Raw genomic sequence first — 26,338 nt, 5'->3', positions numbered from 1 at the left:
CATACAGGCAGACAGCAGATACACAAGTAATTTCTCTTCAATTTTCAAGTTGTAAGTCTATAGGTAATTTTCCATTTCTCTTTTATTCTTTAAATCTTTGGATTTTTTTTATGAATTATTCTTTATTGGAGATGGATTCATCAGTCCTCACTACAGAAAAAAGTCTATATATTGTAGTTAAATGGTAGCTAAATCCTCTCTTTCGTTTCCGCAGTTGACGACGGCAACCGCGGTGAACTCGGATTACGAGCAGTGGCGGCTAGATTCTATCGGGAGTGTCGGCGTTCTCCTTTGGCCACATTGTCACAGACCAACTTTACCTTTGGGCTTTGGTTGGGAGAAAAATAATTATTATAAAAGGTGAAATTGAAGGGGTTGTACTGTTGTACTGGTTGGTGAATGTTTAGACTTTTTAAGAGTTTAATAGAATTTGGTAGGGGTGTAAACGAGCCGAGCCGAGCCCGAGCGTGGGTAGGCTCATGCTCGTGCTCGTTAATGATAGCATTGCTCGAGCTCGTGAACTGATGCTCGAGCTCGAGCTCGGCAATTGTCGAGTTGCTCGAGCTCGAGCTCGAGCAGCTCGATTGTTCGAGCTCGAGTTCAGGCTCGAATTCGATCTCGAGTTTAGGCTCGAATTTGAGCTCAATTTTGATCTCGAATTTGACCTGTTTGATTTAAAATTTAAACTACTTTGTTTTATGACTTTTATCCATACATAATTATTAAAATATTTTAATTTCCCTCCCCTAATTATTATTTTTATATACTAAATATAATATAATTATATTATATATTATATAATATATTATAAGGCTCGCGAGCGGCTCGTCGAGCCGCGAGCCTACAGTACCTAAGCTCGGCTCGTGCTCGTTTAATCCACGAGCTGCTCGAGCTCGAGCCTAGCTTGATTTTGACCGAGTTCGAGCCGAGCGTTGACCGAACCGCTCACGAGCAACTCGCGAGCGGCTCGGCTCATTTACACCCCTAGAATTTGGTAGAATTTAAATACTAGCGCATAATGAAATGGGTGATTTGATGAGTTTTGAAAATGACAGTATTAATTGAGGAATATAGACCATTGTGGATTTGAAATTAGATTATGATTAAGAAAGAGATCAAAAGCTAGCATATTTAATTCATGCAGATAAAAAACTAGATTATTAGAATGCCAAATCATTTTAAATTAATATTTGGTTAAGAAGTTAGAACAATTGATGTTAACTACTCTATCTTTCCATAAACAACATAATTTTTATATAATTTATGATCACGTAGGATATGTGAATAATTATTTATTAATTCTATTTATATTAAGTTAGGAACATTTTGTAATTAGATTTTAATGATACCAAGCTTAGGAGTTTAGACCTCTTAAATCGTTTATTGTCTTAGACTTAGGTCAAATTTATCTTCATTCGAATCGTTAACCCGAGTGATCACTTTAAGCACTCTTGGGTTTCAAGATGAATGTCATACGAGATGACAACACTCAGGCGAATCAAAGATAACGAACGAGACGTGACCCAAGAGGTTATTTCTCAACAATTCGTAGTCCTAAACGAAGACTTGAAGACCTGAAGACTCGAAGACAAAAAGCACAGAGGTTGCAAAAAGACCGAATCATGGAAAGGTCTACCTCATGTATTATCAATGTCGAATGATAAAAGGAAAATCATTCGAGACATTATGGGACGATTGATAAAGTCAACCAATCATATTCGAGGGAATGAAAATGATCAAAACGATAGACAAGCTAACGACTCGATAGGACAAGCCAGAAACATTCTCGGTGCATGTATAGTCCGGAACCTTAAAGTGAGCAAATGTGCTATGGACAAAATGAGTCCTACGTACATATCCCAAAATCAACTTTCATTAAATGCCATGTCCTTTATGTAAAACAAAAAGTAATATGTTTAGCGCACTTTATAGACCAACATTTGTCGAGTACCGAAAGTCACGTACTGTCGTATTACCCAGCGGTCTCTACTCACAGGTTAATATGCTTTGAAATTTTGTCTTCCCTCCAACGGGACAATTTTGTAGGAAATGAGCAAGTCGATTTACCACAAAAATAATATATATATATATATATATATATATATATATATATATATATATATATATATATAAACAAACGATATGAAATTTATATAATCTTCTTAGATTATAATTCCAACCAACAACTATATAAATAAATATATAGAACAAGGATTCATTGCTTAGAGCATAATCCCAAAACCTTGAACCGAAAGACGAAAAGACCGAAGATGAAGGAAAAGTGGTTAGTACGAATCGAGCGAAACACTTTTTCCTTAAAACTTTATTTACTACCTCCCAAAAGTGCTGGGAGCGTTGTAGTCTAGGTTTCCTAAGATAAAACGTACTACGATTCAATGTTTGAGCACCAAAACGAATGAACCCGGCGAACTAGAGCACGGACATAACACAGCCGACAAGAAGGAGTAGGAGCAGAGTTTTAGAGAGAAGAAAATCTGATTTCTGTGTGTGTGTGTTTCGGAACATCAGCATCAGTACAAAATCAATTAAGGCAGTGCAGAAACCCCTTTCAAGACTTATCTCCATCATCATCGGCAATGCCATTAAAAGTCCAATCTACAGTTCTGCACAAAACGATGGTATTAAGAGCATCACTACCAGCGGATCTTTTTGAGTTATTGGAACAGTGTTAGGGATAATCAGGCCCGGCCCTGGGCAAGGGCAGGCTGGGCCCTTGCCCAGGGCCCACGCTTGGAAGGGGGCCCCCATCCCACCCCACTATGTTTTATTTATACTATAGTGTTATTGTATAGGTATTTAATATACATTAGAATTACTAAATGGGTTATTCAGCCTAATTGGTAAGCTGCCTTATTTATTTTTAAAAGGTCGTGGGGTTGAGCCCTCATGTGTACAATTTCATTCTTTACTTTGTAGAACCCATATATGTACATTAAATTTATGTAGTATTAAATTGAATTTATTTCTATTTTTAATTTGTATTTTTTATTAAATTTGTAACTTTGTAATTTTTTTTACCTTTCTATAATAATAATGAGATTTATAATATAGATTGATTTGTAATCTATATCAAATTTGGAATCAATTTCTATTCGAGTAATTTACAATTTATATTTAGAATACATGTTATTTTGTGAATTTTATAATGAATAATGTACATGTAATATATTTTGTGATTTAGTTATGAAAAATATTTGAAAAGATAATTTACTTTTTTTATGAATTATCTAGTTAATGTAGTTTAGAAGTTCTACTGTGTGTTATCGTATTTAAATTAATCTAGAAAAAACTTGAAATTAATCTAACTAAAACAAAAAGTATTTATAAATATAATACCAATATAGAAGATATGTGATTTATAATGTGTTTTCTATTCGAACTATTTTATCAAATTAATTATGTTTCATATTTTATAATGAATATCTTTTATCGCACTTAAAGTGTTCTGATTTATTTTTCTCAATAATTAAGACTTCATGCTCTGCTCTTGTTTATAAGTTTTGTTTTATAAATTTTTAATAATAATTACTTTATTTTTTTTTATAATAATCATAATGTGATTGCGTATAAGCTTATTTGGTATCAAATTGTTTATTCGTTTTTATAAGCTATAATTGTTTATTTATGAAGTCACTGATGCAGGTATTGATAATTTTGAATTTAGGAAAACATATAGAATTGTTTTCATATGTATGTAAAATAGTTAAACACTTTTTAATCTTATTTCAAGTTATTTGACATTAGTATTTTCATGGCCGGATTTTGGGGCATGCAAGATGAGCAACAACACAAGGCCTCAATTTTTAGAGGGCCTAATATTTACACCGTTCATACTTATTTGACATAAAAATCATATATTTTACAGTATAAATTGTGATTTTTGCATTCAACTGAGTGTTACACCGTTCGTACTTATTTGAAATAAAAATCTTATATTTTACAATATTGGTTTTAAAGGTTGTTCTTATACTTTTGATAGGGTTTCATTTATTTATAAGAACGGGGCCACAAATTTATTTTTTTTAAATGCCTATTTTGTGACTCGTCCTTATTTAATAAAAATTTTAGTTATAAAAATGTATATTAATTTCATGTAGCTAGGGCCCATTTTTGTTGCTACGCCCCGCGCCTATAAAATGATAGGACCGGCCCTGGGGATAATTACTTATGGGAGGCAGTGGTTCAAAGCAAAATAATACCTCTGCAAGAACCAAGTTTATGGCAAAGAGAGGAAAAAAAAAAACAAAAAAACAGTTGGCGGCGCAACGGGCGCGGTTGGCGATCACTCGTTCTTTTGTTTACTTTTTACTGTTTTTTTTAAAATGTCAGAATTTATTTTAGTTTTTCTTTTTCTTTTTCACCCACATTTTTATCTCTTTCCTAATCACACTTACAAAAACCCCTCAAAAATCGCACTAGAGATAAACTACTAAGAATGCTCTAATGACCAGAGTGTCATCGACCGGTGGGACGTGGTCCCAGGTTTCGGAATGGAGCTTCCGGACATGGAGACCGTTAGAGCTTATGCTGTGCAACCGTATGGTGCACACGGCTGCAAAAACGACGTCGTTTTGACGTCCGACTTAAAAAGAAAAAGAAAATCAGAATTGCATAACTACACATCCATAACTTCATAACTATAAATCCAGAATTGCATAACTACACATCCATAACTTCATAACTATAAATCCATAATTGCATAACTACACATCCATAACTTATAACTATACATCCAGAATTGCATAACTACACATCCCATAACTTCATAACTATAAATCCATAATTGCATAACTACACATCCATAACTTCATAACTATACATTCAGAATTGCATAACTACACATCCATAACTTCATAATTATAAATCCAGAATTACATAACTACACATTCATAACTTCATAACTATACATTCAAAATTGCATGCATAACTACACATCCATAACTTCATAACTATACATTCAGAATTACATAACTACACATCCATAACTTCATAACTATACATTCAGAATTGTATAACTACACATCCATAACTTCATAACTATACATTCAGAATGTGAAATTATAACTTCATAACTATACATTCAGAATTGCATGCACAATTACACATCCATAACTTCATAACTATAAATCCAGAATTGCATGACTACACATCCATAATTTCATAACTATAAATCCAGAATGTGAAATTATAAAATTATGAACATATGTTTACGTAACTAACGACAATCAAAAATGATTTTTTTTTTTATTTAGGTAAAACGACGTCGTTCTTGCATCCGTGTGCACCATGCATGGTGCACACGGATGCACGGTGTGGTCTTGGGGGAGCACCGTTAAAAAAAATAAAAACAAAAAACAAAAGTTTTTTTTAGAAACAAAAAGTTAAAAAAATATATTTAAAAAATAGTAAAATTAAAAAAAAAAAAAAAGACATGTATCAGCCCAAGAAGCACCAACCTATTAAACAAGTTAACTTAGGCTCAGTTGAACATTTTAGTTGGTTTAGGGTTTGACTTAGGGAGTCAATTTAATATTTTTTCCTATTCATAAATAATGAATTAAGAAAAACAAATTTCACTTGTAATCTTCAATTATTGTAACATTATCACATTTAATCTTGCTCTTTTAATGTTGTCACATTACATCAACTTTCATTTGTTCGCCGTAATTAGTAATTTTAAAAATTTGTTATTATACTCTTTAGTCAATATAGCTAATGTGCAATCATCATCCAATTAAAAAAGTTTTAAAGAGGGAGAGAAAATATATAGCTAATATGCAATTTCATCATTCAATTTAAAAAATTTTAGAGAAGGAGAGAAAATATATGTTGAGGCAAGAAACTTGAATAATAAAACTACATGTTAGCCTTCTTTAGTAAATGGTGAATTGACAAAAAATTTAAATGAAAGACTAATTGTGGTAATCAAATAAAAGTCAAGAATGTATTAATTCAAAATTTTAAAAAAATTTAATTCCACTATAGGTCCCTTGTCTTTGGTGACAATTCCAAATTTAGTCACAGATTATCGTTTTTGCCATTTAACATTCTAGACTATTGTTTTTTGGACAATTTTAGTCATTCTCGTGACTTTTCATATTTTTTTTCTTTTGTTATTTTTTTGGTTTCAACCGGTTTAATTGGTTTAGAACTTTAGGTAACTTTTTAGTAACCATATTTTTCAACCGGTTTTTAGTAAAGACCTAAACCAATTAAATCGGAAAAATAACAAAAGAAAAATATGAAGAGATAAAAATGCTCTTGCTAAAAATAGAAAAAAATCATGAGAATGACTAAAAGTGTCCAAAAAATAATAGTCTAGGATATGTTAAATAGTAAAATTGATCAGCAATTATATCGTGGACCATGGTCGACGTTACAGCTTAACGGAGGGTGTATATTTGTTGTGTTAATTACCAAATGAAACTACAATCTATCTAAACTAACATTGCCTCACTTATTATTGTTATATTATCAAATGAAACTACAAATGAATTGAAATGAAATTGTAGTTGTGTTGAAATGAAACTGTAGTGTATACAAAATGAAACTGAATAACAATTTTACATATTTGAGTGTATATTGTCTAGCGAAACTGTAGTTATATCAAAATGATACTGTAGTTGTGTTGAAATGAAATTGCAGTATATATAAAATGAAACTAAATAACATTTCACATATTTGAGTGTATATTGTGAAATGAAACTGTAGTTATATCGAAATGATAATGTAGTTGTGTTGTAATGAAACTATAGTGTACATAAAATGAAACTGAATAACAGTTTCACATATTTAAGTGTATAATATCAAATGAAACTGTAGTTATATCGAAATGAAACTGTAGTTGTGTTGAAATGAAATTGCAGTGTATACAAAATGAAACTAAATATGTTATACAATCAAAGTTACTTTTTGCGGACGGCTCGGAACAGGCGTCGTTTCTTTTCATTAAAAAAAAAAAAACGACACCGTTTTGATGTCTAAACCACAATGCATTGTGGACCGCGATCCACAGTATAATTTGCCCAAAAACGATAATCTAAGACTAAATTTTAAATTGCCACCAAAGACATGGACTTCTGGCAAAATTAACTCATTAAAAAAATAAAACTAAATGTGACAATATCACAACAAAAACTTTACTGAATTAACAAATAGTCACTCCACAAGCACTAAAGTTGCACAAAACAGGCCGGGACTTTGCTCAATTAACATACAAATAGTTCCTCCACAAGCACTAAAGTTGCACAAAACCATAAAGCTGAAAAGCAACCATACAAGTTTCAAGTCTCAAAACAGTCATTGTGCCTGATTTAAATGTTTAGCACTGAACAGTTTAGCCTTGACCAAAATCAGTAGGTTTATCAGCTAATTTTTCAATTTGGGAAATGGGAAATGGGAAAGACGGCAATCTGTAGGTTTATCATCAGTCAGCCAATTATTCAATATGGGAAAGAGGGCTTAATTAGCTTGCCACTCAGATTAATATGTGCTCGCTCTAATCTGAGGGTGGTGGAGTATACTTCTCCATCAACATAGCCAGTTCAAACTTCTTGTCCAGCGCGGCCTCTTCTTCTCTATGTCTACGCCTCATTGCATCTATTTCTTCTTCATGCACCTTTTTAAGCTTCTCCTTCTCTGCTATGAACTCTTTCATCCCATAGTTCTGAAACTCCCCATATTTTGCAATTTCCTCCACCCTAATTTCAATGTGACAAATAGATCAGAATAGAAATTTGAAATACCAACAAAAACTAAAGCACCCTAATTTATTTCAAACAAAAGTAAGCAAGCAATATAATGCAGCTATGAACTAGTAGTGTGCAGTGTGTTCCTTAGAAACAGTTTCATGTTTCAATAGGAACATGCAATACATGTTTCTAAGAATTTTTTGCAAGCAGACAAGCACATATGCGATGTGTTGCACAATATAATAGCACTGCGAAATGAAACAAGCTAAGGATCGGATAGGCATTTTACCTTTCTAGATGATGATCTTCAACTGATGAAGGAGGATTATTTGGATGAGAATGCTTATCCTTGTTAAAGTGCTCCCGCTGCATCTTTTCAAAACTCTCCTTAAAGAACTCTCCTTGAAAGTCCATCTGAAAATAGTACAAACAAAATAATTAAGCTAGGGCAAAATAGAAAACTACATTATTGTAAGGTTACATATATATATATATATATATATATATATATATATATATATATATATATATATATATATGCGTAAAGACCAAGGGTTAGTTTGTAGCTGGTATATACCATTCAGGTCAAGTGGAAAGGTGCAATTTGAAAAATGCGGATGTAGTAATTCAAAATATAGGCCCTGTTTGGTAAAAAATTGGCTTATAGACCAATTTTGGCTTATTTGACCACTATTAATTGTTTGATTTAGTTAAAATATCAATACAAGTGTTTGGTTAATTAACTTTTTGCAACTCCAAAATGCTAAAATTCAAAAAGCTACCCTAAGCAACTTTTTCAATTAGCTTTTTGAGAAAAGAAATTATACCAAACAGCTATCAGCTAACAACTAATTTACCAAACACTTTTTTACAATCAGCTAATGTTATCAACTAGTTATACCTTATAATTAACACAATCAGCTAACATCTAACAGCTATCAGCTAACAGCCATTTGCCAAACAGGGCAATAATAATTAAGTAGAGCATCTAATAAAACCTACGAACAAATATAAGAGTAAGTCTTGTATGACACCATCTCACGTGAAACATTTAATACTTTTTATGTCAGGACGAGTTATTCCAAACATAAAATAAGTGTGTATAAAGCTTATTGAAGGGAATTAAATTTCATAGCTCACGTTTGTTAGCAGCCAGCCTGTTTTTTACACAGGTTGGGATATTCCCAACTCAACCTGTGGTTGACGGGGCAAATTATTCTGTGGACTCTGAGTCCACCTTGCAAGGTGGATCCAGTGGACCCAGGTCCAAAGACACACAATTTACATATTAAATGTTTACAATTTATCTTTTAAAAATTCACAATTTGTGATGAGTGATGACCTTGTATTGTATTCACAAATTTTCAAAGCTTAGAAACACAATTTATATTCTAGATGTTCACAATTCCAATATTAAAAATACACAATTTAAGATCAGGGTCACCTTGCAAGGTGGACCCTGGTCCATGGTATAACAATTGCTAGACGGGCTGGCGGCTAAACAGGCCAACCTGTATTAAATTTTTATTTTTTTATTTATATATTAAAATTTTAAATCGTTTGTATAGCCCAAAAATTGAACACCTAACCTTTATTTAAGTTAACAACAAACAGTATTTCCAATCAAACACATTAAACTTTTTGAAAAAACACCATATATATATATATATATATATATATATATATATATATATATATGACTAGCAACTACAGTCGACGTACATATGAAAACTGTTACTAATCAGTAAGCCTATTCAAGTGTTCATTGAATAAAAGGCAGGCATTTTGAATTGGTTCAGCACTTGCAATTTGTTACCATGACATCAGCAGCTAAAAACATGAATGAACCAATAAAATAAGATAAAAACATAAAGATTCACAATTAAGAATTAGAAGCAAAAAGTAATTATCTACTGAGAAAGGACAAAATAATCCCCCTAGCTCCCTCCCATTCCTCCCTCAACATATGTTCTCTATTTTATGCAAGCTAAAAGTTGTAGAAATTAAACTAGAAAAACAGCAACATCATCTGATCTGAAATGCAAGATCATATATAATATATGCATATAAATATACCTCATTTTTGTTCTCCTCATGGTGCTTCTTTATTCTCAACCGGACAACCTTGGTTTCTTCCATAGTCTGGCGAAGTTTTTCACTCACAACATTAACAGACTCTTCAAGAGCTTTTGCCTGCTTCTGGTGTCTGGCGGCTTTGTCCTTGAAACGCATCAGCTGCTGATTGTCCTCCCCCATCTTCTTAAGTGGGTCCACAACCATTTCTCGGTGAGATCGTATCTCAAACCTCACTCTGGATTTACCTAAATTAAAGCACATCACATCACATCAGTACTTAACTCACTCTACGTACTACTCATAATTAAAACCAGCTAGCTTAGCTTAATTAGTATGTACGTGCTGAACCATATATATACCGTGCGAATGCCGGTTAAAATCATCTATATCTCTCTTTTCTGCCATGTAACCATAGAGCTGCCGTTTTCCGCCAGCATAAAATGTGACCGGGTTCCGTTCCCAAGCATCTCTATCTCTTGCATCATCGGTAAAATGCTTGCTTAGTCTCTCAGCCTCGAGGTAGCCCACCGGTGAGGCATCAAATATCAAAACACTCATCCCACGATGCCCTTTTGGACCATATGAATGCCGAGCCCTGACTGCATCATAAAAGCTGAAGTAGTCAAGAAGTTCCTGATTTCCCATTCCTATCCACTGGATGGGGAATTATGTGTTAGAATTACAAAAAAAGTTAACCACAGAAAGGCATCAGGCTGGGATCATATCCTTTATGTACCTTGTCATTTTCATCTTTTTCATGTCTTGTATTCATAATGATTACCATAGGGGGCCACACAATTGAAAAATCTTTTTCTTCATTAGCAAGCCCGTTCCACATTCTGAAAATTTCACCTGCTTTAACCACAGAAGTACCCCTCCTACTCAGCTCTTCTTCCAATACTTCTGCAAGTTCCCTGTGTAGCTTCATCCTCTTTGACCGTTTTGTTCTTGCATGTACCGTCAGGGAATATAATCCTCGATACCAATCAATAGCTCCCGGACCCCCTTTGCAAGCGGGGCAGTGCCACTGCCTTCCAGGGTCGTTGATCTGCTCAGTGCTCAAACTGTTGATGCAATTGAAAAATCCTTTGAACCAGCGATTCTGTTTGCGCGTGTCGTGGCTCTTTTCACTCTCACATGAATCAAATTCATCACTCAGAAACTCATCATAAGACTCATCAGTCAAATATGATTGTTCATCGTCATCATCTTCTTCTTCTTCTGTATGGACAACCACTGCAGAAGGATGAGAACTTTGGTCATTCTCAAGGGAGTGTGTTGAAGCCACTATAGTAGACCACTTTAGAGGAGGCTGAACCACAGGAGGAGGATTTGCTACAGTCCCAAAATCCCGGTTAGCTGAGTGTGGCCTTACATTTCCTCTACCAGCACGAGTACTCATAGGATAAGCTCGCCATTTGCTTCCTGAACCCCTTCCCCCATTATTTCTCATTTCTAAGTTGGGCACTGAATTTGTTGGATGACCCCATGCTTTAACACCAGAATTTCCCCAAACTTTAGCAGTGGAGGTCTGGAGCATCGGCTGCTTTCCAGCCCTATTCTTGGGTTTCTTAACATAAACTTCCTGCCCATCATCTTGTTTTGAATTAAAACTCAGGTCTGCCACTCCACAATTCAATTGATCGACCATGAGATTTGATGTTGCAGCTGATGTTTTCTTTGTAGTCGGTGAATAAAAAGGTTTTCCACCACCTCTACTTGAACTCATCTTTGAGTTTGAGACCGAGCTGAGCTATCACTGAGCATAAAAAGGATCATCAACAACATTACTCATGAAAATGGAAATTATATGTATATATTTATATTACGGGACAACAGGAGTCTGATAAATTAATTGTATTACATATACACTGCACACTGGCAAAATATTATCAAGATCATTAGCAGTATAGAATGGTTTACAACAAATAACTCATCCCAATAATTCTTTCAATCTTTATGTACAAAGATAAGGCACACTATATCAAACATCCTTTTTGTAATAAAAAAAAAAAATGCCACAAGAATTATGCTTTACTATCACATATAAAAACATAAGGCACACTATATCAAACATCCTTCTACCTTGCATATCTTAATGCCACGACTAAGACATGGAAGTCATTCCTAATTAAAAACCAAAGTTTATGTTTGATTAAACCTGCAAAGTATTTGCATTAGAATATAATATGACCAAACAGCATAATCAATCCTTTTTTCTCTGTTCTGTTTCTGCGCATACCCAGAGAACAAGATTGAAGGAGAAGAAGAAGAGGAAGAAGCTCCCATCCCTTCAAAATTTTCAATAGACTATAGCCCACATAGAGAAAATGTAGTGTAAGATATATTATACCATTTTTTGCTCCAAGATTCACGTACTATCATGCAACATAAGCAGGACGAGAACATGAAGTAGGAATAAACGTTTTCCACAGAAAAGAAAAAAAAAATCAACACTTGCAAGTCTCGAAAACAGGGAAAAAAACACAAATTGAAGAAGTGATATATAGAGGGGATGTTTGGTAATAGTTGTTAGCTGATTGGATTAGTGGGTTTAACTAATTGATAACATTTTTTTAATGCTACTGACTCTATTAGAATGTAGTATCTTTTCATAGCTACTTTCTCAACCTACTGAAGCACAAAGAGCCAATAACATTTCCACTGAGGCTCGAACTCACAACTTCTCAAATGGAAGTCCTACCTAGATTTAACTAATAACATTAGCTTATTGTAAATTAAATATTAGTGATAGCTGATTACATGCAAAATAACTTTCTCAAAAAGCTGATCGAAAAAGCTATTTTCATTACATTACACGTGCATATATTATCTATACCTACATGCATATTATACAAATATACTCGTACATGAGGAGGCGAGAGGCGAAAATATAACACGTCAAGTAGAATCGTCTACGCATGTGTATCTTTACAAAACGCAGTAAGACAACCTAACAATCAAGCGAATATATATACGTAAACTATGTGTATGTATAGACAGAACAGATCGGAGAAAATTAAAGAGAAGGGCAACATTTCAGATCTTTAGCTAAGAGTTGTACCTGAAAATGACTGACGGAGAGAATGGAGGGAGATCGCGAATTCTCCGGCGAACTCACCGGCGATCGCAGGCGAAAGGCCAGTTGACAGCAGACAATTGACTATTCCATGGGAGAATATAGAGAGTGTCAGTGATGAAACCAGTGAAATGAGCTGAGGCCTGAGGGTGGCTTGAGACGCAGCTAGCAAATGACGCGAATATATATAGGGGGCTCGAAAATTAAATTAAAGGAATATGTACTCTCGTAACAGGGGCCAAATGGCCAAATTCAAAATGTTCCTACACTACTAAAACTTGAGGTACAACATCTGATGCATGATGTACATGGCTTTAAAGCCTAATTAAACAAAAAGAAAAGAGCACTTTAGATCCTTGACTTCTACCCAAAGAATTAATGCAATCCTTCGATTATGGATGTATTTATATTTCGCCCTTCAATTATTACAAAAATGACACCTTGACCCTTGACGTTAGGTTTCCGTCTTCAAATAACGGAAATATAAAAAATCGTGAATATATCTGGGACAATATAGGAATTTAACCGTACATATGTCTCGTTAAATTTAAAATTATTTCCTTAGTGTTCTTTACTAGTCTTCTTAAATAAATAAATAAAAATTGTATATATAACAGTGACAATATAGAATTTAATCATAAATATAGATCTCGTTAAAATTAAAACTCTTTTCCAAACATTCTTTACTTAGTCTTCTTCAATAAATTAAAAACTGTGAATATAGCATTGAAAATGTAAAAGTTTTGCAATAAATAGGCTTATAGGCGTTGTTAAATTCAAAAGTCTTCTCCTAGAATTCTTTACTAGCTAGTCTTCTTCATAAATTACTACTTTAAATTTGTTAAAAACAATTCTCCAACAAAGTTAGTACCCAAAGTCCATATAATTGAATAGAATTATAAAGTTTTTGGAAAAATTGCAAATTAGGTTTGAGTTAGATTTCTAAATTGCAAATTAGGTTGAGTTAGATTTCTAAAGTTTTTGGAACAATTCTCCAACAGGTTAGTACCTGCCACAAATATTGAGGGTTTAAGTTTGAATTAGATTTCTTTTGTGCAAAAATGTATAATTTAGTGTTGAGTTTCGAAATTATTTTGTTTCGATTTACCTCTTCATGGATTGAAGGCAGTTAAATAAAATAATAATCCTAGATCGACTTGAACCCATGGAACTTGACCCACCTTTACTAGGCCATCTTCATTGTACCCGATATCATTGAAAATTATTTCAATGATACCTAGTACTTTTTTTTTTTTTTTGAAAAGAGCCTGTGCGGCATTTATTCGAAATATGCTGAAATAGAGTCTGGCGGGTCTAAGTCCGCGTACATACTAGATAGGTGATTAGTTGCAGAAGAAACTAATGTATGCGCTAAATAATTGTCTAGTCTAGGAACATAATGAATTAAGCAGTAATCAAAAGATGCCATACTAGTTTTGCAACTATCAATGGCATAGCCTAAATAAGAGCGCAATGAGTGTGTTGTAGACGAAAGATATTGTTGGAGCACCAAACAATCTGTGTAGAGGTCTATATCTGTTTCTTCTCGGTGTCTGAGCCATGACAAAGCTTCTTTGCATGCGAAAGCCTCCGCCATTAAGGGCGAAAAACAGTGTATGATAGGGGTGGTCATCGCCGACACATAGCATCCTCGTGAATCCAATATAATAGCCCCCATTGCTGCCTTGTTTGTTGTTGGATCGTACGTCGCATCGAAATAACATTGAATCCTCCCGTTCTGCGTAGTATTGTGTTGGACGGTTGCTGAAAATTCCCGTGATAATGGCAGTGTTTCGGCCTCCCCTTCTCCTATAATTGCTGCGCCTTCCCTCGGGCAGTAGACTGCCGCAACTGGCGGTAAAATAGCAGCCGGCATCGTGGTGATGGCTTGCGGACTTCTTCGAGCGGGATGTGCCTCTTTCCATGCATTGACGGATGACAACGCCATTGCTATCACGTTTTGGGGCCTGGGCAACATTGCTTCCCATACAGCTCCATTTCTCGTTCGCCATATGAAATACAAGAGAGCCACTGCATAAATAATCCTATCATCATCTAAAATATTCAACAAATCACTAAACCAATCACTGAAAATATTTGTGGCACTATTGGGGATTGGAAGGTTGGATCGTGCCCAAATGTTCATCGTATAACCACAAGTGATCAAAGAATGCACAAGATTCTCATGCCCAACTCCACACATTGCACAAGTTGGATCAATATCAACTCTCTTTATAAGTAAATTCTCCGTAGTAGGCAAAATATCATTTAGAGCTCTCCACAAGAATGTTTTCCATTTTGGGGGGCTTTGAGGCTCCATAATTTTTTCCACTTATGAAAGTTACCCTCCGGTTGAGAGTAGTTCCCTCTTACCACCTTGTATCCTTCTTTAACTGAATATTCCCCTTTTGGGTCGCCATACCAGTACCACATATCCTCATACTCAAGAGACACAGGTATTTTTAATATTTTCTCCACATCTTGGGCTATGAAAATATCCGCTAAAATTTCATGGTCCCAGGTTCCAGTCTGCTGGTCTATCAGTCCCTCCACTTTTGCCTGAGCCAACTGAGGCGGTTTTTCTGTTAAAATTCTTGGCTGGTTGTCATCATGTATCCACGGGTGGTCCCAAATCAAAGTTGATTTGCCATTCCCAATTCTGCGTCTTACTCCCCCACAAATTAACCCCTTAGCCGCCAAAATAATACCTAGTACAATATAATGCATCATTATATATTATTTCTATTGGTACATGTACAATTAGATCATATCCAAACAAAAATACTTATGAAATTTAATAATATTCTATGAAATTTTATTATTAGATGTGCAAAATTTAATTTGTGATATTTATTTATAATTGATTAATTGTATAATTATGAATTGTGCATTAAAAGTTATAATGCGTGCTATTTTATAAGTTACTTTGCAATTTACAATGAGTTTTTATATTCAAACTCTTTTATCTATTATCAATGTTTCATATTTTATCATACATGTTTTTTGATTGGTTTAATTTTACAATCATTCAACTACAATTGTTTTTTTTTTTTTTTTTTTTTTTTTTGAATGTTACTAGCTCTATTACAACTACAATTGTTGTTAATTATATTTGATATGTTAAATTCAATTTAGGTATCAATGTAACTTTAAGTTTTATAATTTTTGTAAATATGTATTGTATTGAAATTAAGTAACAAATTAATTTTAAAACATTATGAATTGAATAGATACTACCTTGTAATAGAATAAATAGTATTCAAAAAGAATAACAAATTAATTTTAAAATATGATGAATAATCGTTTGTACAATTGTACTCTCTCTTTTGTCACACAATTCAGAACACAATCAAAAGAGTTTTAAATACCTGATACCTTTAGGCTTTAACACCAATACACCATGATACGATCAGGGACGGAGGCAGAGGGGGGGGGGGGCAGCTGCCCCCCCTCACCCCACCTCCACCCCATATATAATATTTGTATGTATATATATATATATATATAGTATGTGTTAGTATTAGTATAAAAAAAATTAGTAAATGTTAACAAGTAAGGATTTAGAGTAGTTGGTAAGGCATGTATATTTTAATGGGAAAGGTCTTGGGTTCAAATCCTTGCATTAACATATTTTTGAGTCCTTCCCCTATGGCCACTTTTTTAATATTTAATATGTGTAATTTATAATTTGTTTTTTATTCAAATTATTTTATCAAATTAATTATGTTTCATATTATGTTACGAATATTTTTATAAAGTTTTGATGTGTTTTATTTTTCGCACATATCCAACAATATTTACAACTATATTTTTTAAGTAATGATTATATAAAAAAAAATCTTAGGTAATTTATTTATTTTTTTAAAAATTATCTCTTTTGTTTTAATGTTTCGTTTTTACTGGAAAAAATTTCTAAATCCGTACTACTTCTTCGCCCCCCCTCAATCGAATTTCTGGCTCCGTCCCTGGATACGATCCCACGTCGGCTCTACAAGATATTGTGGAGTAGTACTTAAGTTGGGGCTAAACCTTCACTTATGAGCTAGCTTTTGTGGTGGAGTTAGGATCTTGGCTTGAGTACCGTATGTATCATTTGGTGCTCTTGTTGAGAGGTCGGGGTGTGGTGGGAAAGGGCTACCTGGAACTCTGGAAGAGGGTTACCCGGTGCTTGATAAGGTTCAAAGGCAACCGAGACGAGTCCGGAGTGAAAGCTATCCAGAGTGAAGCCGTCCACTCATCCTGTGTCGCCCTAGCGAAGGGGGCGACTTAGAAAAGGGTTACTTGATGCTTGATAAGGTATGGAGTGAAGCCATCCAAAGGGGAAAAGGGCTCTACTTGGTGCCGAGAAGAGTCCGGAGTGTGAGCCATCTAGAGTAAGCCGTCGCGGACGTCGGCTTCTCAAGGGGTGGGCAATGATACGATCCCACATCGGCTCCACAAGATATTGTAGAGTGGTACTTAAGTTAGGGCCAAACCTCCACTCATGAACTAACTTTTGTGGTGGAGTTAGAGTCTTGGCTTGAGTACCGTATCACACCACCAAATGATTGCTAAAGAAATATATGTATCAATAAAAACAATGCATGTCTCCATCCTCCCAAGTACTTTGTCTAGTCGACGTATGAAGGACCATTTGGAAGAATGAATTAATGCATGTAAGTCTGTAATAAACGAACAAACCTTTTTCGTCAATAAATTGATTTAATCCTTTAGCAATTTCAATAGGCAATAGCGATTTGTTTTCTCAACTTCTTCTGGATTAAATCATGCATGTAAAAGGAAAAATATGAGATAATTTCATCTACATTTTCACAAATCCATATACACCCAAATGGCCAAATAAGACCATGCAGAAAAATATCTCATGCATTTAAAATTATGAAAAAGTCATATAACTTTATAAACAAATGCCATGAAAATATAATAGGTTATTAATAAACCAATTGAGAAATAAAATTTATGTTAGCCAATAATATGACTAACACAATATAAAGTAACAAGGAATCTGTCATCGTTGCAGCGGAAGCTTTAGGATCGCCCGAATATCCTTAGCCATAGTTGTGGAAATTGCCTCTGGAATGGTAAACCTATAGAAAGTGTTTTTGTCTACCACTTCTCTCCCGAATGCGTGATGGTGCGTGTCCTGAACTCGGGAGCTGTGGGATGACTATTTTGCTTAGAAGCCTACATCCCATCAACGTAGGCAGATATTCAGTTAAAGCTTAACTGAATATCCTGAGTTGCCTAACAGATTAAGTCACTAACTGACTTAATCTTCCACTTGCACCACAACCACCCAATAATACAATATATTATAATAGATTGTATTTAGGGAAAATACTTACATTCTCCCACTTGGTGCAAGTACTGGCACAACCTTCATTAAAGAACAAAACACATGAATCACAGTAATACGTCATCTACTAATCAAGTGAGTAATATCTACTATGATCACATGCATTTAAATTCCCTAACTTAGGTTCTTAATGAACAAACCCTACGTTTATTCTTAGTCCCTTAATGGATGTTTCTCAAAATATATTATGTGCACAACTGAAGGATGAAACCATCCAAATTCACTGTATGATCTCAAAAATCTTAGAAGCATGCCTTAAGTAGAGATCTCTTAATGTTAGCATAATGCTAACTATATTTTATGACTTGTTTATAAGTTAACATAAACACTACCTCTAACGGCTAAGAGCTTGGAGTTGACACGTCTGTCACTCCCACTCATTAAGATAGCCAAAGGATAGTCAAGTCATAGAAACGTTCCAATAACTTAGACAACAAACCAAAAAATCTAAGTCCATAATTTGGAATCTTAAACATACACCAACTTCCCAAATAATCTCAAGGTCCACCTCGAAATTAATTGAACATTTACGAGTCTTATTATGTCTTACAAAATTGTTTTGAGCCTTACAAGCCAAAAATGACCCAGGATCAATTTTGAAGAAACTAAAGACTCTATTAATTGCTAAAGAATTTATTAATTGGCAGTGCACCACAAGTTAAATGTTTTCGTTCTAATAAATTCATTAATATTGTTACAACATTTTCATAAATATGTTGTACAATCAAACGTTCGATGAAATGAACTTATGAATTATAAGAACAAAAGACTAAATTAATACTTGTGAAAACTTTTGGACTTATTGCTAGACGCACAATCCAATTTGGAATGTATGAAAACAATTAAATCCATCAGGTTTAATGGAGTATTTTAATGATCTTTTTCTAAATGATCACTCCCACTGATTAAGATATTCTTTAGCCAAATTAATGATATAACACTCATAATTGATTTGACCAACTAAATAATGAAGATATAATTCTCCACCATTAGTTGGGCATACTAAATAATCAATATTTGGTTCCAATTATAGTCCAACTAAATGAATGATTAATGAGGACATGATTCTCCACCATAGTTGGACATACTAAAATAATAAAATACGCCTTCCAAAACCAAGTTGGAATTCGGCTCAGAAGATATATTTTATTATTGGAATCCATAAGAGGTATATCATACCACGCAACTTACTATAATTAGTCCAAATAACCAAGTAAGCTTCGTGAAAAATAATTAATAAAAGAGTTAATAACCGATTTGGTCCTCCGACTATCGCGAAACTACCGATTTGGTCCACGAGTATATTCCTTACCAAATTAAGTCCTCAACTTTGCAATATTTACTCGATTTGGTCCTCCATCCATTCCTCCGTAATCTCTCCGTCTTCTATGAGGATAACTTTGTAATTACACACAGCCTCCTTAATTCCCATTCAGACAACGTATATTGTGGACTTGAATTATTATCCCAACGTATATTGCGTTCTTAATCGCAAAGACAACGTATTTCCATAAGAACCCTAATCGCGAAGCCTTCCCTTCCTTCCATTCCTTCCATTCCAGCCTAAATTATTCAGAGCTCAGTCCATCCATCCGAGCTATGTATACAACTAGTGAGGGGAGCTTGGGTGATTCAAGAGTGCACTATGGAGATGCAAGATCCATATATAATTGCCACTGTGGCCGTAGGTTGAAGGTGCAAACTTCATGGACGGATGATAATCCGGGACGAAGGTATTGGGATTGTGCTTATGAACATCAAGTGAGTACGCTTTGAATAGTTTATTTGTTGTGTCATTTTTTTTTATACTTCTATACTCAGTACAAGGAGAATTGTGCTTATGGTTTGTACAGGGAAGTGGTGGTGGTGGGTGTGGATTTGTGAGATGGTATGACCCTCCCATGTGTTCACGATCAAAGTCAATTATTCCCGGGTTGTTGAGAAGAATAAATCGAAATGATCAAGAGATTGAAAGGCTAAAAGCTCAGCTAAGAGACTCAACTGGCATGTTTAAGATGTCGAAGTCTAAGGCAAAGGGTTGGTTTAAGGTGTTAATTTTTGTGTGTGTAATGGTAGCAGTGCTTATGTTGTGTAATTTCAAGGGCCAATGTGTAGTGGTTGGGAGCATTCCTCTAGCCTAAATGGTTTTTCCTTTATTGTAATGGTAGTAGCAAGCAATGAATAGGTTATGTTGGATTTTGCTTCATTGTAATGGTAGCTTCCCTTGTCTTGTAATGGTTAAATGGTTTTTCCTTTATTGTAATGGAGTGAAGGGTAGCAAGCAATGAATGGTTTATGTTGGTTTTTGCTTCATTGTAATGGTAGCTTCCCTTGTAATTGTTAAATGGTTTTTCCTTTATTGTAATGAATGTAACAAGCAATGAATGGTTTATATTGGTTTTTGCTGAATGGTTGATGTTGGGTTTTGCTTCTTTGTAATGGTAGCTTCTCTTGTAATGGTTAAAAGCAAGTACTGAATGGTTTAAGTTTTCCTTGTGATACATACATCCAATGATGAACTGTACTAAGACATAAATTGTAACAGATGAACTGTAGACATATGAATTGTACTAAGGCAATTAGCATCCATATATCAAAATAGGCAAGTGTTTGTGATACATACATTAACCCTTCAAGTAGCATGGTAAGTTCACAAAAAAAAAAAAAAAAAAAAAAAAAAAAAAACCGACAATCTGGACTGGTTTTTGGCAGTTTGGGCAGCCTTCAACAAGCATGGTAAGTTCACAAAAAAAGTATCTAAAAGGGCAATATTTGTAATAGACACAAAAAAAGAGGCCATCCAAATCTAATCTATTTGAATTAGACAATTCTGGACTGATTTTTTGCAGTTTGGGCAGCCTTTATCTTAGGTTGTACTTCCTTGATCTGGTTAGTCCCATTGATTTCTTCCCCTTGGACTTGGTCGTAGGTGCAGTCTTGGTTTGAGTAGCAGACAATGTTGGTGCAGGCATGGTATGAGGTGCAGAACTGGTTGTAACAACTGCTTTTCCTTTGCTAGCATTGGTTGGTATTTTTCTTCTTTTTGCGGGGCTCCCATAGTATGAAGTTGGTTTCAGTCCTTGTTGTTGGTTGTTATCAACTCTTATGCCTTCTAGTCCTGCACATAATCAAAGGATCAACTATAATATACTATATACATGCAGAATGCACTAATCAAAGGATCAAGTATATTACCTTGCTTGAAAATAACATCACCAAATGACAGATTGATACTGTCTCCAACACTAATCAAAGGATCAACTATTACCAAAAATAAAATATAAAAAAAACGCACTCAAATGTTAGCATTTAAATCAATCATGAACACCAATCTAACATAGTATTTAAGTTTCAACCTGGAACTTCCCATTCAAATGGTTGTTGGGAGCCATCACCAACCACTTGCAATTCTATAGGTACTGATCCTAATTCACCATGTGGTATTTCTTCAGCCTGTGCATGGACTTCAGTTGGTAGGTCTTGCCTTGGTATCTCAGGTGGTGGTGGTGGCTCTTCTCTTGGCATTTCTGGTAGTGGTTCTTCTCTTACCACTTCATGTTGTGGCTGTTCTCTCCTCTATGTGAAAAACAACATTCATTAAACACACAGAATGCATACATACTAAACAGTATCTAAACTGATTGCATATTTACAAAAAATACCTGACACCTTCTTGAGTTATGCCCTCTCTGTTTGCATATTGAACAATGAAGCCTCACATGCTGCCTAGACATATGAATTCCATTCTTTGTCGGTTCAACTGCAGATTTCTTCCTCATCTTTCTAGGTCTTCCAATCTTAGTAGTGAAGAGTGGTGGTAATGGAGGCTCCCTATCTGTTTCTGGCCACTCTTTAGGCCCTGCCATTGGATGGATAGCACCAGAGTATGCCTTTAAATATGTGTCAACTGTATAGCATTGATCCACAAAGTCATATAGTTGAGCCTTTCCATATTTCAGCCATAGAACACATATAACATGTCTGCAGGGTATACCGGTCAAATCCCACTTCCTACATGAGCATGTTTTTGCATATAAATCAACTTGATGTTGATCATAAGCCCCCTTCACTTCAAATAAAACTACAGTACTTTGGATTCCCCAATACCCTCCTGCTTGTTCCTCAATGACTTCAAGTTTCTTAGCAATATTAGGACATAATTTTGAATTCCATTTCAGTGCTTGCTGTCTACATGCAAATAACCTCATCATAATCTGTTTCCTCACAATCTCCAAGCAATGTATAAGTGGTGAGTCCCTTGCATCCAATATCATTGCATTGAAACATTCACATAAGTTATTAACAAGGACATCAGACTTCACATCTGTAGAGAAATGAGACCTAGACCATGTAGAAGGATGCTTATTTCCCAACCATGCAAAAGCTTGTACATCTAATGTTTTTAACTCCCTCATGGCCTGTGAAAATGTTGGTACAGTTGTGGCCCTAGCAGCTTTCCATAATGCATCCCTAACTGCCATTCCTCCAAAGCCAGCTACCTTCATGTTGGCATGCAAATGCCTAACACAAAATCTATGAGAAACCATTGGTAACACTTCTTCAAAAGCTGGAATAAGCCCCTTTTGCTTATCAGACATGAAGGTATATTTATGTTGAGAGATATTGTCAATTTGCAGGTCCGTTTTCAAAAGATGTAAAAACCACCACCAAGAATCTTTGTTTCTCTCCTTCCACTATTGCATATGCAATTGGAAATATTCCTTCATTAGCATCTAAAGCAATTGCAGTGAGCATCATTCCACCAGCTTTGTCCTTAATATGGCATCCATCAACCCCAATCACTGGCCTACAGTACTTGAACCCCTCTCTACATGCTTCCCAACATATATATATATATATATATATATATATATATATATATATATATATATATATATATATATATATATATATATATATATATTCTAAGGAATCTCTTTTTACCTCCCTCACATTCAAGATCAGATAATTTGACTTCGCACTTGCTATTGGGGTTAGTTTTTTTTCCATTTCCAATTTATAACTCCATATTCTGTTGAAATTGTCTTCAATCACCTTTAATTTCAGCCTTGGCAATTTTCATTGCCTTGTATGCTTGCCTTATACTCATTGAATGTCGATCCTCTGTGCACACTGTCTCTCTAAATTCACTCATTTTCAAAGTACTGTTTCCAGATATGTGTTTGTAAACAAAGAAAATTGAATATATATTTAGAAATTCAAAGTTCTGGTTTACATATCAAGTATCAATGCGGTGTGGGTACATGTCTCTGGATATCCTCTGATTCTTCAATTGGTGCCTTGAACACTCCACCATTGAAGGGCCTCCGGGTTTCAAGTGGCTTGATCTTCAAAGAATGGCTTGTATATATAGCTTGTTCTTCTTGAAGGGCCTCCGGGTTCAAATGGCTTGATCTTCAATGGAGGTTTGGATCAATAGGCATAGGCATGATCATTATGGAGGAGAGACTTCTACTTTCAGTATCACATTTTTATTGTGATCCTGAATAATATTTTTCTAGATGTTTACATCACTTTTCCTAGGATGTGTGAGATTACATAGAAATGAGAGCTCCTATTTATAGCTGTAGGATAGAGAGTTTTGATAAGCTCAAACTCTTTTGATATTATCTAATTAACAAATTAGATAATATCAATATTATCCAAAATATTTCAAATATACTAATATTGATAAATAATCAATATTTATCAAAATTTAAGTGTCTACAAATGCCCCCTCGAGACTTGCTTGTACACCACTTGAGAGCATATAAAACTTGAAAGTATGTAGTGCAAGAAAGTCTCGACACTACAACTTAAAGATATAAGGCCGTTTCAACTCGTGCCAAGGAGCCTTGAAAGATATGAGGCCGTTTTAACTCGTGCCAAGGAGTATCATTTAGCCTCCTCCATTTCAAATTTCATATGGGGTTTGCCCCCATACCGGTTGAAAGTGCCTATGAAGAGATGAGAGGCAAAGCTGTCCCACTGGGCGTGCCAATTTGTAAACAAAGAAAATTGAATATATATTTAGAAATTCAAAGTTCTGGTTTACATATCAAGTATCAATGCGGTGTGGGTACATGTCTCTGGATATCCTCTGATTCTTCAATTGGTGCCTTGAACACTCCACCATTGAAGGGCCTCCGGGTTTCAAGTGGCTTGATCTTCAAAGAAGGGCTTGTATATATATCTTGTTCTTCTTGAAGGGCCTCCGGGTTCAAATGGCTTGATCTTCAATAGAGGTTTGGATCAACATGCATCAACATATGGAGGAGGAGGGGCTTTTACTTTCAGGATCACATTTTTATTGTGATCTCTGAATAAGCTTTAGAGTTCTTTCTATGATTTTTCCTAGGATGTCTGTTTACATAGAAATGAAAGACCCTATTTATAGTTGTAGGATAGAGAGTTTTGATAAGCTCAAACTCTTTTGATATTATCTAATTAACAAATTAGATAATATCAATATTATCCATAAATATATTCAAAGATACTGATATTGATAAATAATCAATATGTATCAAAATTTAAGTGTCTACAAATGCCCCCTCGAGACTCTTGCTTGTACACCACTTGAGAGCATATAACACTTGAAAGTATGTAGTGCAAGAAAGTCTCGACACTACAACTTAAAGATAAGGTCGTTTCAACTCGTGCCAAGGAGCCTTGAAAGATATGAGGCCGTTTTTACTCGTGCCAAGGAGCATGAATATGAGGCCGTTTAAACTCGTGCCAAGGAGCATGAATATGAGGCCATTTAAACTCGTGCCAAGGAGTATCATTTAGTTTCCTCCATTTCAAATTTCATACGGGGTTTGCCCCCATATCGGTTGTAAGTGCCTATGAAGAGATGAGAGGCAGAGTTGTCCCACTGGGCGTGCCAAAATAAGATCTCTGGATGTCCTCTGATTCTTAAATTTGATGCCTTGAACAATCCACCATTGAAGGGCCTCCGGGTTTCAAGTGGCTTGATCTTCAAAGAAGGGCTAATATGCAACTTGATCTTCAAAGAAGGGCTTCCGGTGTTCAAGTGGCGTATTCCTCAGCGCAATATACGCAGTATATATAACTGCGGGCGTGTTCCAGACGATATCCTGGCGAGATTTCGGCAGAGCTTCGATATGCAGATTTTCAGAGCCCCTTCTTTGAAAATGAAACCACTATTTATAGTGGTGAGGGTGAGAGAAAATCTCCAACCAACTCTTAATTCCTTATTTAATTTAATTTCTTTAATTAAATTAAGGAATGTATCGGGACACCATTGCGTACATGTTCATGATTTCATTAAATTTCCAAATAATATCAAATATTCAAATTTCTCAAAATTATATAATCCACATATAATTTTGATGGGCCAAGACCAAGTCAAACCCGCTAATTAGCAACCCCCGGTCCAACTAAATTAAATATTTCATCGTTTCGGGCCGAACACTCCAACATCCAATTACATTTAATTAAGCAATTAAACCAAATAAATATTTAATGGGCCATTTTAATTAACCCGATTAAACAAATACCAGTCTAATTAGCTTAATTAAAGTAATTAATTTAACAATCAATTATCCACCACGGTGCAACAATACTATTTAAATTTTCAATGCTTACAAATTGCCCCTTCGAGACTTGCTTGATGTGCCTCAAATGCAAAGGGAAGGTAGTCCCGAAATTAACCGTAGCAGTCCAAGAGTCCATATTTGTAGCAACTCGATACATGTCATTTAGACTGCAAGTGTCTGGTTTAAATTCAAAGTTCTGGTTTACATATCAAGTATCAATGTGGTGTGGGTACATGTCTCTGGATATCCTCTGATTCTTCAATTGGTGCCTTGAACACTCCACCATTGAAGGGCCTCCGGGTTTCAAGTGGCTTGATCTTCAAAGAATGGCTTGTATATATAGCTTGTTCTTCTTGAAGGGCCTCCGGGTTCAAATGGCTTGATCTTCAATGGAGGTTTGGATCAATAGGCATAGGCATGATCATTATGGAGGAGAGACTTCTACTTTCAGTATCACATTTTTATTGTGATCCTGAATAATATTTTTCTAGATGTTTACATCACTTTTCCTAGGATGTGTGAGATTACATAGAAATGAGAGCTCCTATTTATAGCT

General features: G+C 34.9%; 1 protein-coding gene across 1 annotated transcript; it reads right to left on the bottom strand.

The window, feature by feature from the left end:
* Positions 1–7,219: 7,219 nt before the first annotated feature.
* On the bottom strand, positions 7,220–11,518 carry LOC109179041 (protein SUPPRESSOR OF GENE SILENCING 3-like). Its single transcript, XM_019328612.1, has 5 exons — positions 10,525–11,518; positions 10,148–10,442; positions 9,789–10,033; positions 8,002–8,126; positions 7,220–7,721 (listed from the first exon to the last, which is right to left on the bottom strand). The coding sequence occupies exons 1-5, from the start codon at positions 11,515–11,517 to the stop codon at positions 7,520–7,522; spliced, it is 1,860 nt and encodes a 619-aa protein (XP_019184157.1). The 5' UTR covers position 11,518; the 3' UTR covers positions 7,220–7,519.
* Positions 11,519–26,338: the final 14,820 nt, after the last annotated feature.

Source organism: Ipomoea nil, unplaced genomic scaffold (genome assembly GCF_001879475.1).
Source record: "Ipomoea nil cultivar Tokyo-kokei standard unplaced genomic scaffold, Asagao_1.1 scaffold0876, whole genome shotgun sequence".
NCBI classification, from domain to species: domain Eukaryota; kingdom Viridiplantae; phylum Streptophyta; class Magnoliopsida; order Solanales; family Convolvulaceae; genus Ipomoea; species Ipomoea nil.
The sequence above is the reverse complement of the archived record's forward strand: the minus strand, read 5'-3'. Positions and strand labels throughout refer to the sequence as shown.